Raw genomic sequence first — 15,692 nt, 5'->3', positions numbered from 1 at the left:
TAAGAGCTTGCCTGCCAAGCACAAGGTCCTGAGTTCAGTCACCGGTACAACCACCAAAAAAATAATAATAATAAATTTTTTTTTAAATTCTCTTGGATATATACCTAGAAGTGGGTTGCTGGGTCACGTAACTCAAATGTTTAACTTTTTGAGGCACTGCAAAACTTCTAAAGAGGCTGTGCCATTTTACATACCTACTATGAGGGTTTCAGTGTTGTCCACATTTATATTATTGGTCTTAAGCCCCTTTCTATCATGATTTTGAACGGAGCAACTGTTTTACCATTTTCATTAAAGGCTATGAAAATATCCAGAGAAATACATATGCAGTAATATATATTTTTTTTGGGGGGGGCAGAACCAGGGATTGAACTCAGGCCCTTAGCGCTTGCCAGGGAAGCACTTATTCCACTGAGCCATCTCCCTGGCCCCTATGCAGTAATATTTGTCTTACTAAAAAATTAAAAAAAAAATAAAAGAATGGGCAAGAGGCAGTGACCAAGGGTGCTAAGATTCGACCAGTGTCAGGCCACACAGTGGACTGCTAATCAGTCTCACAGGGGAGGGAAGGGGCCCCACCCCAGTGCTGGCTACTTTAAGTCCCTCATTACATTGCTCAAACTTCTAGACTTCAGTGGTCCTCCTGCCTCAGCCTCCTGAGTAGCTGGGATCCCAAGGACACAGATATTTTTGACCTTTGTGACTACAGTATTATGCTACTAGCATTTATCAGCAGAGACAGGGATACTACAGCAGCCCGTGATGCACATGTCAGCCCTCTGAGAAGGAAGTGTCTAATTCAAAGCATCAGTAGTGTCCAGAGGCGGCAGCTTGGGTTACACGGTCTCATCACTGACCTGATCACTGCAGAAGCAGGTAACTCACGATCTGGCAGCATAATTCAAACAGGACTACTTACATCTCCTTTCGGTTGTCAGGTAAAGTGCAGAGTTCATCTGCTGATCAAACTCAGCTTTTTGTCTCAGAGGTGACGATTTTTTTTGAGACCAGCAAATATTTCATGTTCCTTTAAAAAGCATAGCCCTAGATACAGACTCTGTAGCAAGGGAAACCAAGGTGTCTCCTACGTTTTGGTTGGTCAGGGTGGGCCTGGAACTGTGTGACAGGTGACTCATCTGTGCAGCTCACCCGGCAGTGCCCTTGCCAGGCTGCTCAAGGTTCTTCAAGGGCTCTGGTCACCGTGAGCCTTTGCTGCCTGCAACTGACCAACACCCAAGAGACCAAACAAATTTAAGGGGAAGCAACATCAATGAGGATGTAATTTTATAATTTTACATTACATCACATGCAGAATGACTACTGGACGGAAGTCAACAGTCTGTACTTGACCTCTGGGTGCGGTGGTGGCTGGAGCCAAGAGGCTGACACAGGCCAGGCAGACGCAAGCCACTGGGCCAGGCGCCAGAGAGAACTGAGAGAAGGCACTCATGTCCTCGTCTGCATCAGTTCTTCACACATCCACCGCCCAACAGAGACGCATGTTTACAACAGACTAGCACAGTTATAATTTTTTTTCCTGAAGTTTCTAGACTCTGAAATAATCTGGAAGAAAGGCACTGCTGGTTTAACAAAGGTGTATAGCAAAGAGTCAAGTTTATTTTTGTGTCACTAAACCATGTCTCCCACCATACCAATTGTGTTATATTGTATTACACTTGTGTTACATTGTGTCATACTTAGACAAAATACTACACAAAAGTAGCAATGAAACAGGAAACATACCACAATTCCCAGGGCCTTCAAAATATTAAGTTTGCACATAGGACAGGTACAGTGTTCACTAAGCCAGGGATCCACACAAGACTTGTGAAAGACATGCCTATGAAATAATGGAGAATTATGTCATCAATTACTTACTGAAAACCTATTAGGTCAAAATGCAAAAAATGAAATTTTAAGTTGTTTTTCATTTTGGCATTTATTGGTAAATTACAAGAGACAAATGGGGGATTAAACTTGCAGATCTTCTGAATCCAATCTCACATATCGGTAACACTGTGGTAAGAACTGCTCAGTGGGATATGGTTGTTTAGACTTTATTTTTGAGGTGCTGGGGATGGAACCCAGTGCCTTGTGCACGTTAGGCAAGCACTCTGTTACAACTTATCTAAGTGCTCTACCTTAAAAAAAAAGACAGGGAGGGGCTCGTTATATTGCACAACTGTCCCCATACTGCTGGGCTCAAGGGATTCTCTTGCCTTAGCTGCTTGTGAAGCTGGGACTACAGAGATATCCACTGTGCTTGACTTGGGTGTTTTATTTTACCAAAAATCCAAAATGACTTGAGGAAACCTAAAAAACTTGTTAAGAATAAAGACAATTATATCTTGTAAGCTAACTGAGCTTTCTATAATAGTTAGTATAAAACATGGAACTTCAGGGCCGGCCAAACAGCTCAGCGGGTTAAAGTGCCTGTTTAGGCAGATGCAGGGGCTGGGGTTCAATCCCCAAGCCTGCTGTGCCGGCCCCGCCCCTGGGGTGTGCTGAGATGGCAAGAGAGCCTGTAGATCCTGTACTAAATACAAAAAAGGAAAAAAAAAAAGGAATTTCACTAAGATATTAAGTCACAGTTAAGAAAAGTTCTCCATATAATTACTGGTTTCAGAGAACTCAACCTATGTTTAATAACTGTAAAAGTCACAAGGCTGTTGGAATTGTTGAAAGGGATAAACTGACAGTTCCAAGAATCAATACCACTTAGCAATTTAAGCTGAAACTTTAAAGGGGCAGGTCTGGGTGATTTCTTCTCAATGCTGGGTAAGAGGCCACACCTTTGTGAGGGACACACTGCAGTCAAGGGGGAGCCTGCACGCTTAGGTCACAAACTTGCGCTCCTCATAAGGGAGCAGCAAGGGAGAGAAATTTCTCTCCAAGGCTGGGGATATAGCTTAGTGATATAGTGCCTGCTGGCAAGTATGAGGTCATGAGTTTGATTCCTAGTACAAAAAAAAAGTTGCTCTCTAAGCTCCAGCATCTCTGCACAAGAGTGAGTTGGGTTTGTCAGCAGCCCTAGAGCTCAGGCACATGGAAAGGGTGGGTGCCCAGACAGACTCGAAGGCAGGGGAGGTACTAGTCCAAGTAAAAGACATCTTGAGAAAGATGCCAACTAGGACGATGCCTTTAAAACCTTGACTGTTGCTCTTTCGGGTCCTCCTTTCAAAGATGACGAAAAATAGAAGGAACAACGGTCGTGCCAAAAAAGGCCACGGTCATGTGCAGCCTATTCGCTGCACGAACTGCGCCCGGTGCGTACCCGAGGATAAGGCTATTAAGAAGTTTATCATTCGGAACACAGTGGAGGCCGCCGCCGTCAGGGACATTTCCGAAGCGAGTGTCTTCGACGGTCATGTGCTTCCCAAGCTGTATGTGAAGCTGCATTATTGTGTGAGTTGTGCCATTCACAGCAAAGTGGTCAGAAATCGATCTCGTGAAGCCCGTTAGGACCGAACTCCTCCACCCCGATTTAGACCTGCTGGTGCTGCCCACGACCTCCACCAAAGCCCATGTAAGGGGAGCTGGGGCTTAATGGACTGAAGAAAACTCTTGAGAAAGAAATAATAAATTGAATGTTATACTTTATACAGCATGTTGAGTGTACCTGCCAGAGGTGGGTTGGGTTAATTCAGCCTATCCAAGTTTAAATTTGTACTCGGAAAATGAATAAAGAGGAACACACTGGAAGGGGTTTCAGGAGCATAAAAAACAAAACAAAAAAAACCCTTGACTGTTAATTTAACATGTTAATGTTTTTATTACTGGTTGAAAAATACAGTTTTGATTTTTAAAAAAAGGGGTTGAAAAAACTCACTCATTTCTTTGGGGATAAAAATAAAGACCTATCTTGAAAACTGAACTTACCAATCTAGCATACAACTTGCCTACAATGCATTTACCAGAACCACACCATTCTGGAAAGCTCTCAAGCCCTTGAGCCAGAGACAAGGCCCAATTTGGGACACTGAGGTGTCACCTCTGCTTCTTGTTGTTGGCACCTACCCGTGGGTGACTGGCCCCTTGATGCAGGGATGCCCTCAGCTTTACTTTGCAGCAGCAGTCGAACAGAATAAGGCTTACCCACCCACTCTGGGGTCACAGACCCCTTCCAGTCTAATATAAACAACAAGACCTTCCCGCAGAAGTCATCGTGGTACATCTTCTGATGTCTTCCATGCATTTTGGTGTGTGTGTGTGTTGCTGATAGACCTTTGATGGTTTTCCCAATGCCGGGAGGGCGTATGGGTCAGGTCTGTCACTGATGTGGGCGATGTGGGACTTGGCTGCATCATGGAAGAGATAACATCGTGCGACTTCTGACCAGGGTCACTGATGCTGGAGTGGAAGCACCTGATGCGCCTACGGCAATAACCCTGGTTTACTCAAGTCTAGAGGATGGCTCTGGCCAGTGTTTTTGCTTTTCTACCACTGGTTATTCTGAAATAACAAAATGGTGTTAACGCTCATGTTTAATTTCCTTTTTTCTTTTTATGTATCTGGTACAGGGTCTCACTACAAAGCTTGGATTTGTAGTGATCCTCTTATTTTCAGCCTCTCCAGCTCTGGGGTGCGCCACCATGCCCAGCAGCTGCTCATGTTTAATTTCTAGTAAATTTTTTTTTTTTTGTGGAACCAGGGATTGAACTCACGTCCTTGCACTTGCCAGGTAAGTGCTTATTCTACGGAGCCATGTCTTCAGCTCTTGCTCATGTTTAATTTCTAACACTGTATGAATATACATTCTCTATCTGTTCCTCTAACCCTGAGTTATAAATAGATTCTTCTTATGTTGGTGTTCTTAAGTAACTGCTTCATTTTGCGTCTGCTGATCTAGAAGAACAAGTGCCTTCCTCCCTGTCTCCCTGGACAATCACAGTCTTCTCTGTGCTGTCCAATACTGTGATGAAAGACAACAGAGACTATCGGGGTTCTTTAGAGACAAATTAGGAAAAACCTCCCTTCCTTGGCTAACTCAAAATCTAAAGGAACAACTTCTCCCAAAGAGAGTGTCCCTGAGGGAGGACAGGGAAGTGGAGTAGAAAGAATGACCCAGTGTTATGTACATGTACCAACTGACCATCATAACATAATTGTTACATACTACAAACATCCCTTGCTCCCATCAACTAACCCCCAGAGTGAAGTTAAGGTGTTACCCAGGGAGTGATTAGAGCACCCTGCCAATCTCATTAGGTGCCTTCTCACTAGCTAGGGGTGTACTGTGCATAGCACAGTGTGCCAGCAAAGTCGCAGAAAGAAGCCTGCTACACAGACACAGGGGCCGAGGTTCAATCTCAGGCTTGCCATGCCAGCCCTGCCCCCAGGGTGCACTGAGACAGCAAATGAGACTGGGCGTGGTAGTGTGCCTGGAAGGCTAAAAACAGGAGAATCACTAGAGTCCGATCTGTGTTGTGAGACCTTGTACTAAATACAAAGAAAAAAAGCAAGCAATCAAGCCCACACAAAAGCAGAAAGGGCCCACACACAAAGGGCTGCGTGACACACTGGGATAGAGGCAGCTCATGAGCTGAGGGACAGGGAACTGGGAAGAAAAGGTCAAGTGGATCAGAGCTTCACGCAGAACGCCCTTTACTCCTGTAAGAAACACTGTGGGATACAGACAACATGCAGAACAATGGAAGGAACAAAACTGGTAACGCCAAAGAGCAGCTCCTCTCCCTTCTATTCCTCACAGCTAGGGAGGTCAGAAAAATCGGACCCAGGTTGGCGAGCAGAAATCTGTATGGGGGAGGGGAGGATTTTCATAGCTCTGAAGCCTCTGGGTGCTACATCAAGGCCCTGGCAAACAAAAGGACCCAAGATTATTAAAGGTCAGTGACAAGAACGCCCTCCCCTTGCCTGGACTGGTGACAGAGGCAGTGGATGCCATCGTGTCCCAGAGGTGGGGGCAGCAGCTCTTCAGCCAGAGGGTGGCCAGGTACCTGACCCACTTCAGCTCCCAACGGGCACCTTAGACACTTGTTCATCCAAGCTGGGGCACTTACTTCTGAAAGGGTATTTTTACGTACTAAAATTTTTGAGGCTAACCTTTAAGTAAGATGATTACTGTTCAGTTTCTAAGACATGTTGATGGACACCCAAAGAACGATCAGCTGCAATCCACTGACATAAGCAGGAGGTCCCCACAACAATGCCAACAGCCATTTGTCCACAATAAATTAGTGTGACAGAGGGGAAAAGCAAAGGTCATGCAATAAAGTCTGCAACCCATGGGAGGCTTGGTATATACAGACAGAAAGGCTTAGTTCAGGCCCCTGGCCAGCATGGTAGAGTCGAAGGACAGATGGACACCAGCATGTCGATATCCATACCCTGCAGCAAGCCGAGGAAGAGGGCAGACTGCAGGGCGGGGCGGGGCAGGTGATGGCGTATAAGTTTTAAAAACTGGAAAAGGAAATGCTTGAGCCTGACTCATTGCTGATGAGCAGGGACAAAAAGCAACACTGGAAGGAGCAGTGAATAGAACAAGTGCCCAGGGCGGAAAGAGTGGGCAGAGACCCACAGAAAAAGCACAGCACCACAACACACAGCAAGGACAGTGCCTCTGTCCTCACGGGGGTGCATGGTGGGCAGGAAAGCAGTCATACCTGAGGCCCAGGGATGGAGGCCAGGGCAGGAAGGCTTGGGCAGCACTAGAGGCCCAGACTGGCCAACCAGTTTGGAGCCCCGTGAGGAGACACTGAGGGGTGCTGCTACTTAGGTATGGGAACTGCAGAAGCTGTGGGAGACAGCAGCGGACCAAAGGGGAAGGAGGGTACCAGGCGACAGCAGGGGTGAGGGTTAAGGCAAAGGTACTGGTGAGTCATTCACCAGAAAAAACAAGCCTGGAGCTATGAGGAAGGAACTTCTAGGTGTGAAAGTCCTCCAGTGAGCCTGTGGTGTCCCCCAGGCCCGTGCGCTTCACCTCTGGAGGTGTGGGGCGTCTTTTGTGTGCTGTGGGTGCTTCTGGCACCCAGTGGGCAGAGGCCAATGGTACTGACAAATACCCTGCGCATAGGACAGCTCCTCTCACTCGTTCTCCCCAGAGAATGACCTGATTTCGAATCTCAGCAGTGCTAAGGCTGAGACCTTTGGTGCAGGACAGAACTGTCACAAAATGCTATTCCGTGTGGAAAGTTAATTTTTACTGCCCCCGATGTTTTACTAAGCAGGGTAAGTGGTGGTTTAGAGAGCTGCGACCTGCTGAGACGCTGCTGCTGGCAGTGGTTGAGCTGCGCTGGGTGAGCCCAGCGGGGCCCTGAGGCCAAGTACTAGGCATTTCTTGGGGTCCTGTGGGGCTTCTTCCGTAGTTCTTGAAGAGGGTGGTTAGAAAAGGAGCAAGTGTGGCCTGCCTGGCCTCTTTCTGTTCTGTTCGGGATGTGACCACTTTGCTTTCATGGGTCACCACTGTGATGTGACATCTGCTGCCCTCTCCAGAGGTCAGCCCTGCCTGGCCCTGTACTTTGCACCTCACACACTGTGAGCAAAGCAGACTCATTTCTCGCCCTAAGTAGCCCACCACAATACTCTGTTAAGGGACAGCTCACTAGCACAAGTGGGAGGGAAGCACCCTCCAGCCAGGATGCAGGGTATACACAGCAGGGATCAGGAAAAGGCTCACTCAAGTCCCTACAGCTATGGTACCCACAGCCTGGTCACACTACAGAGGTCACAGAGAGGGCCCAGTGACAAACTGAAGAAGAGGAGCAGGAGACCACAGTAACCCTAGAATAAGACTCAAAATTACAAGCATCTAACAATTGGGTCACGTGAGCTTCTCAGCATGTGTACACTCAGTTCCTGTGAGGCTGCACTGGTTACCTGTGACCACGACCTCCCACGGTAAGCCACGTGCAGTGGCTCTGAGGACAGCTCTGAGGAGCAAGTGGACACCTACTCTGACAGGAGACATACAACACATAGTCACGTCATTCTTTTCAAAAAAGAAAGCTGACATACTTGCAGGGGAGAATTCGAACAACATCGTTCTGTTTATAGCTCTCTATGCAGACTGCACAGTGATCGAAGTCTGGGTCTGTTTCCTGAAAAGAAGAGCACAGGAGCACAGTTACACACTACACCTGCACACGCGGAGGAGACAGTGCAGCCAGGAATACTCCTGTGCAGCTTTAAGCTTAATAAGCTTTCATTTGCTTAACTATATTGACCCAAAGTACATCTAAGCCACTCTACTTTGTCTTGAAATTATGTTACCAATGATAATTCCGTTTAGGAGATGTCTTGGAATTTTCGCAGCACAGTTCCACTTTTTTCCAAGAGTCATACTAGCTCTCGCCCTGGAGCACGGCAGTTCCTGCCCTCCACTCCCGCTGTGCTGCGGGCTGTGTGAGTAACTTCACTGCAGACCCTACGCAGCCCGCCCTCATCAGGAGGCACATGCGTGAGGCTGAGGCCTCGCAGCTGCTGAGCAGACCACCCCAGGAGAAGTCAGTCAGGTATTTGGCTACCAGGTTAATTAATTTTCTCCTCCTGAGCTGAGGGAGTTTTAACAAAGTTGCCATTAAATACAGCATGTTAGCAAATTAGGTGGGAAAGGTGAGACTGTTTGCTGTGTCACTGCCACTTGGAACGAGACTATATGGGACACCACTTGGCAGGCCTAGGGGTGCAAACTAAGAAGATGAGTTGGCTTCAATAATTAAAGGAAGATTGAACCGCGGTCCCTGATGCTTTGCCAAGCTTGTTCTAAGTAGGTGCCTTAGACCACTGAGCCATCTCTCCAGCCCCATGCCAGCCAGCCCCGCCCCCTGGTGGGCTGAGCTGGCCACACACACACACCACTCTCTCTCTCTCTCTCTCTCTCAAATAAATAAAAATAAAAAAAAAATAAAAAAAATAAAAAAAAATAATTAAAGGAAGGATTATTTTGTGCTAGCCTGGGGGACAAAGGAAGATAGGCTAGATAGCTTAGGGAAGTTCAAGTTGCAGCAATGGCAGGCCATGGAAATGCTTATTTATACTGGGTATCATTCCTCTGGAGAGAAGTGTGGCTGTGTTAATGCTGCTTGTATTTCCTTTTCCTTTTGTTAGTGTACTAAGAAGTGAGAAAGTCTACTTCTGGAGCTGTATCAAGGACAGCCAGATATAGCGGCTTCAAAGCAAAGGGAATAAAAAGGGGTCAAGTCCAAAAACGCGGGAAAATGTAGGGAACGGAGAATCTTCTGAAATCACCCTTCCAGCACTCTTTGCTAACAGGTCAGCAATGTGTATGGGGAATGAGGCAGATTTTGATGCAAACTTGTCATGCTGGTGGCTCTCACGTCTGCTGAGTGTGGGGTTGATTTATATTGAAGTCATTTATGCTTACAGAGATGCTTTGGCAGAACTAGAGCTCTGACTGGGGAACGCTGGGTGAAAGTCTTGGCCACAGCCTTTGGTCACTGCCTCTCAGGCCTGATGCCCAAGCATCAGGCTGACCCTGATACACTGCTCCTCTTTCTCCAAACCACTTAGCCTACTGTAACCGACACACTCTAGAAACGTAGGTCTTCAGTTCTCCGTTTATCTGGTGAAGAACCAAACCCCATACAGATTCAAAAACATAAGAAATATGAAGACAGTACACGACTCCTAGCTATGTACAAAGTAGAATTCTTGGAAGATGTATGCTAGGTTTCAGTGGAAGACAGCAGTAGAAAACCACAGCTTGAGTAACAGGCAGGTCTTGACACTTCTAGTGCTAAGTACATCAGAAGGTGAGCAAAGCTAGGGGCTAGCTGAGGGGCTTTCAGATGACAAGTAGGGTAAGAGCAAGACTTCTAAGAGAAGGTAAAGTTAGTCATCACTGTACCTTATCACCTTTTTTTACTGTTCTGGTTGTCAATTTACTGATGGCTTTCTTGGCTGCATCTCCAAGGCGACGCTATGGAAATGGAAAATAAAAACAAGCATTAAGTGTTAAGACCTATGAATCACAGTCTTCATTTTTAAATAAAGTATAAAGTCTCTAATTTCCTGTATCACTCTGTCACATCGTAAGAGGATTCTAAAAACAATTAGAAAAACTGGCAGTCGTATCATTTATTCAACATTTTTGCTGAATAATAAGTATATGCAGCCAGGCATGGTGGTACTCACCTATAACCCCAGCAGGGGAGGCATGACGATTGTTTTGCGTTCAAGGCCATCCTGGGTTACAAAGTGAGTTCAAGACCATTCTGAGTTGTACAGTGAAACCCTGTCTCAAAAGACCAAAAGCCACCCCAAACCAAAAAACCAACCAAACAGTGAATGTGCATTGGTTGGAAAAGGCAGGTATCATCACCGCCATTCTGCAGTTCACATGAATAAGCGTGTAATGCGTGCAGTACTGCTACAGCCTGCTTCTGTGCTACCCTTCCCTGCTCTACTGGCCTTCCGACTGTGTTTCAGGGACAATCCCTCTTAGGGATGCAAACTGCCTCTGTCATCATGAAATTCTTTAGCTGTTCTTTGTCATGGAAGTATTCACTTCTTTATCAAACCTGAAAGAGAGTTTTGCAGGGTATAGTAGTCTGGGCTGGAATTTGTTTTCATAGAGGACCTGAAGTACTCTGCTCCATGCTCTTCTTGCCTGCATGGTTTGTGAAGAGAAGTCTGCCGTTATTTTGATGGGGTTTCCTTTAAATATGATCTGTTTCTTTTCTCTAGCGGCTTGACTATTACATGTCTCTAGCGGGATCTTGACTATTACATGTCTCGGTGTGTTTTTAATTGGGTTGATGTTCTTTGGAGTTCTGTATGCTTCTGTTAATGTCAGACTGTTTCCCCATATTTGGGAAGTTTTCTGCTATCATTTTTGCCCATATTCTTTTTATATCATTTGTATTGACTCTTTCTTTCTCATTGATTGTAAACTGTCTTAGCAAAAACAATCCAATGCTCCCCAGGTCCTTCTTAGGGCCAAGCTAACATTTAAAATAAAATTCTTATTCCATAAGAGATGGTGTTGCACACCTGTAATCCCAGCACTTAGGAGGCTGATGCAGAAGGATCACTGCCAGTTTGAGACCAGCCTGGGCTGCAAAGTGAGCTCAAGGCCAGCCTGAACGGCACAGCGAGACCCTGTTTCAAGAAAAAACCAAAACAAAAACAGAACACCAACATTTTGCCAGACACTGCTATGCCACAATCCAGAGGTGAAACAACAGTGAAAGAAGTTTTCTGAACTGGGGTAAGACCAGTAAACATATTTTAATTTAATTTAGAAGAAACCCACCCTGGGCAGGGTGGCAGGAAAAGGACAGCAGGGGAGGCAGATGGCAGCGGGATGTCACCAAGTTTTTCCAGAAGTTATACAGGAGCCAACACTCTGACAACGAGGAGGAAGGAATTTGGCACAGAACAGCACAGGGTTAGGAGCAGGACTCTACACAAGGAGCTGAGGGAAAACAACTCTCGGCTGAGCATCCCTTTTATGACAAGTCAGAGTCTATGTTGGGATGGCAGCTTCAAACTAAGACTGTCCTAGGCACAAAGGGGCGAAAGGTCACTCTTGTCATAACTGGATCTTAAACTCTGAGCAGAGGCAGGTGCTGAAGCTGGAGGAGGAAGACTCCTAAAACAAGGGAGGTCTTACATTTTATGAGAAAGACTTTTTATTTAAAATACACAGGAGTAATTTAATGAACAACCATGTACCTACATCCAAATTCAGTGATCCATATATTCTATTTCTCGTTGGTTCTCCTCTTCATTGTGTTAGAGGATTCACTAATAAGCATCATATATTTCACTCAGTCTTCATCATGGATCTCTGACAGGAGCTTTGGTTTGAGGCTGTCGCTTATCTAACACAACTTAACAGTGACTCAGCATTGTCTCTTATTCCGATGACACAATTTCCCTACCTGTCTACAGAATGTCCTATCTTTTTTCCTTCTTCACTCTCTCTTTCTCTCTGGGCCTTCACACTGAGCTATACTCCTACATCCTTTCAAAGATACTTTATTTTGAAACATGGTCTTACCAACCTGCTAAGTTGCCCAGGCTGGGCTCAATCTTGAGATCTTCCTGGTTCAGCCTCACCAAGTGCGAGGTTTACAGATGTGTGCAACCATGCCTGGCTTCAGAATGTCTTTCAGCAACTGGTTTCTTTGAATCAAGAACATTGCTATTTGGGTTCTATGTCTCTCAAGCCTCTTTTAATCAGTGAATCCTATCTATTGTTCTTTTAAAATAGCTTTATAGAGATATAACAGGCTTAAGTTGCATATATGTAAATGGAACACTCTGATGTACAAATACCCTGAAGTCTACACTTTTATCATGTACTTGGTTAGTGGCATCTTCTAAATTTTAATTTTCATTTAAATGGTTATCTAATTTCCCTTTTAATTTCTTCTGTATTGTGAGTTATTTAGAAGTTAATTTCCAAATGTTTGGAGGTTTTCCAGAAAGCCTTTTGTCACTGATTTGCTATTAAATTTTAAGTTGCCTGAGAACTCACATTGCAGGAACTTAAATCTTTTTAAGTTTATTGAGACTTGGCTTATGGTCTAGAACACACTTCAAAAAAATGTTTTTATTGAATGGAGTTTTCTACAAATGTCAAGCAGGTCAAATTAGTTGAGACTATGCTGTTCTAGTGTTATGTACTTATTGATTTTATTTATTTTTGTCTACAAATTCTTCCAATTAATAACTGTGGTACTAAAATCTCTGAGTGTTACTGTGGGCCTGTTTTTTTTTTTTTTTCTTTTTCTTTTACTATAGTTTTATCAGTTCTCACCTTATGTTTCTAAACCACTGTTACTGAGTTGCATGCACATTTAGGATTGTAACACCCTCTTGACTAAGTGGCATTTATTGATTGATTGATTGCAGTGCCAGGGATTGAACTCAGAACCTGTGCCTGCGCTTATTCTACTGCGCTATCGCCCTGAGCCCAAAATGGCCATTTTATTAAGAAATGATTTTTATCCCTGACAGCAGCCCTGCTGTCAAAACTACTCTGGTATTCATGTAGTCACATGAATTTTATTTTGTGTTAGCATGATATAGCTTTTCCTTCTATATTTTTAACCATCTATTTTTTCTTTTTCTTTTTGCTGTGCTGGGTATAGAGTTCAGGCCCTCAAATATACTACAAAGTATTCTATCGCTGAGCTATGAGCATAGTCCTTTTATCTCTGCTCTCAATTTCTGTTTCCAGTAGGGGTGCTCAGACTATATACAGCAGTAGTTAGTGATATGGTTACATTTAAATCTATCTGTTTGGTGTCTCTTCTTCTATTCTACATGTTAATTTTTCCCTTGGTCCTGTTTTGGGCTGAGAAGTCTTAGTGGCTCCATTTATCTCTTTGGTTGGCATCATTATGACTTTTATTATTTTAGTGGCTGCTTCAGGAATAATGCATTCATTTTCACTCACAGCTGGAGTCCGACCAATGGTGCTGTATGCTGTAGTATAAGGACTACCCAGAGTCCTGGATTTCTTCCCTTTTGGCCTCTGTGCTACTTTGTCATCCATTTTGCTTTTGCATATTCTACAAACCCTACAATACCTTGTTATCATATTTTCTATTAGTTTTTGAGACAGGGTCTGATTAAATTCAGGTTGGCCTTTAATTATGTTGCCTCGGCTGGCTTCAAATTTGTAATCCTCTTGCCTTAGTCTCCCAAGTGCTGGGATTATGGCATGTGCCAACAACAACAACAACAAAAAAAACCCCTTTCTTAAACTTGTTCACTGGACAGTTCACTCTCCATTTTTCTTTCCTTTAGCCCCTGGCAACTACCATTCTACTTTCTGTCAATGATTTTGATTATTCTGTTAAATAAAAGAGGAAGCATAAAAGTATGTTTTTGTGGCTGATGCCTTTTGCTTTGCGGTAGATCTTCAAGGTTTCTCCATGCGGATGCCTCAAAATACCCTTCTGTGTAAGGTCCTGAGTAATACGGCACTGGCTACTAGTCTGCTTAGCCACTCATCCGTAGATGGACACAGACTGCTTTCAATTTCTGGTTATTGCATTCATTGTACTTGGCTTTTTATGAGGGGAGGGATACCAGGAATCATACTTAGGACCTCATGCTTGCCAGGCAGGTACTGCACCCCTGAGCTAAATCCCCAGCCCCTGGCTACCACAGTGATGCTGCTATGAATCGGTGTTCACAGGATCTGGTTGAGTCTCTGCTCTCAATTCTTTTGGGTATGAACCCAGGGTGGAATGGCTTAAATTAATATTTAATATTCTGAAAGACTGCTGTGCCATTTCCCGATGGACACATCTGACAAATCTATCTGGGCTCTGATTCATCACAGCCACCCCAGAAGTCACTACAGTTTCCACATCCACTTCCTTAGTGATTAATAATGCTGAGCATCTTTTCAAGTGTTCACGGGCCATCAGTATGCCTTTTTTTGTATTTAGTACAGGGTCTACAGGGTCTTACTACATAGGTCGGGCTTGTAGCAATCCTCCTGTTTTCAGCCTGCCAAGTGCTGGGATTACAGGTGTGCACCACCATGCCCAGTCTCATTCACCATCTCAGTGTGCCCCGGAGTGGGCTGGCATGGCAGGCCAGGAATCAAAATCGTGGCCCCTGCATCTGCCTAAGCAGGTGCTTTAATCTGCTGAACCATCGGCCAGCCCTTGTATGCCTTCTTTAGAGAAATATCTAATTTTTTTTTTTTGAACCGGGGATTGAACTCAGATCCTTGCGTTTGCCAGTCAAGTGCTTATCCTACTGAGCTATCTCCCCGGCCCCTAGTCTGTTTCTTTTTTTTTTTCTTTTCAAAGTTTTATTGATAAACATATAGCAATCCTAGTCTGTTTCTTAATTAGGTTTTTTTTTTTTTTTGGCTGTTACTGAATTGTAGGAGTTTATAAATTATAGATAGTAACTCCTCGTAAGATAATTGATTTACAAAATATTTTTTCTCATTCCACGGGCTGCCTTTTCATTCTGTGGATCATATTCTTTGTTTTTTGAGACATGGTCCCATTATATAGTTCAAACTGGCCTTGAACTCACTATGTAGCCCAGGTTGATCTCGAACTCAAGATTCTCCTGCCTTAGCCTCTTGAGTGCTGGGATTATAGTGTGCACCACTATGCCTAGCTACAATGGAGGTTAAGAGTAGGAAAATTTACTGGAGAATAGGAATGAGGGATAGAAGTAGCTCCTGCGAGACAGGAAGGGTCCCAAATGGGTTGCCCTGATCATGCTCGCTGATATACAAACCTTTTTTTTTTTTTTTTTTTTTTTTTTTTTTTGTGGCAGAACTGGGGATTGAACTCAGGCCCATGAGCTTGCCAGGGAAGCACTTACTCTACTGAGCCATCTCCCCAGCCCCCAAAAGTCAGCTGATTCTTCTTTTTTTTTCAAAATTTTTAAATCTGTAGTCCACAATGTATCATTTTCTTCTGTTACCTATGCTCTGGTGTCATGTCCGATAAATTAAGATCAAATGCAATATCATTAAGCTTTTCTCCTTTTAGTTTTGCCTCTATGTTTAAGTCAGTGGTCCATTTCAGCCTCCCAAATGCCAGGATTACAGGTGTGCACCGCCACACCTGGCTGTGGTGCATTTTAAAGTCAGTTTGAGACCTTCACCTTCTTCCTTCTTTTTCAAAACTATTTTGGCTATTTCGGATCCCTTAAGATTTCGTATTAGTTTTGGGGTAGAGTTCCTACTTTGGAAAAAAATTCCATTAGGATTTTTTTTTTTT

General features: G+C 44.3%; 1 protein-coding gene across 1 annotated transcript in view; it reads right to left on the bottom strand.

The window, feature by feature from the left end:
* Nucleotides 1-15,692, bottom strand: part of Rnf130 (ring finger protein 130) — a 173,713-nt gene that overhangs the window by 15,645 nt on the left and 142,376 nt on the right. The window contains 3 exon segments of the mRNA XM_004629299.2: nt 1,744-1,840; nt 7,975-8,057; nt 9,827-9,898. Coding sequence (XP_004629356.2) covers nt 1,744-1,840; nt 7,975-8,057; nt 9,827-9,898 — 252 coding nt within the window.

Source organism: Octodon degus, unplaced genomic scaffold (genome assembly GCF_000260255.1).
Source record: "Octodon degus isolate 3935 unplaced genomic scaffold, OctDeg1.0 scaffold00029, whole genome shotgun sequence".
Lineage (NCBI taxonomy): Eukaryota > Metazoa > Chordata > Mammalia > Rodentia > Octodontidae > Octodon > Octodon degus.
The sequence above is the reverse complement of the archived record's forward strand: the minus strand, read 5'-3'. Positions and strand labels throughout refer to the sequence as shown.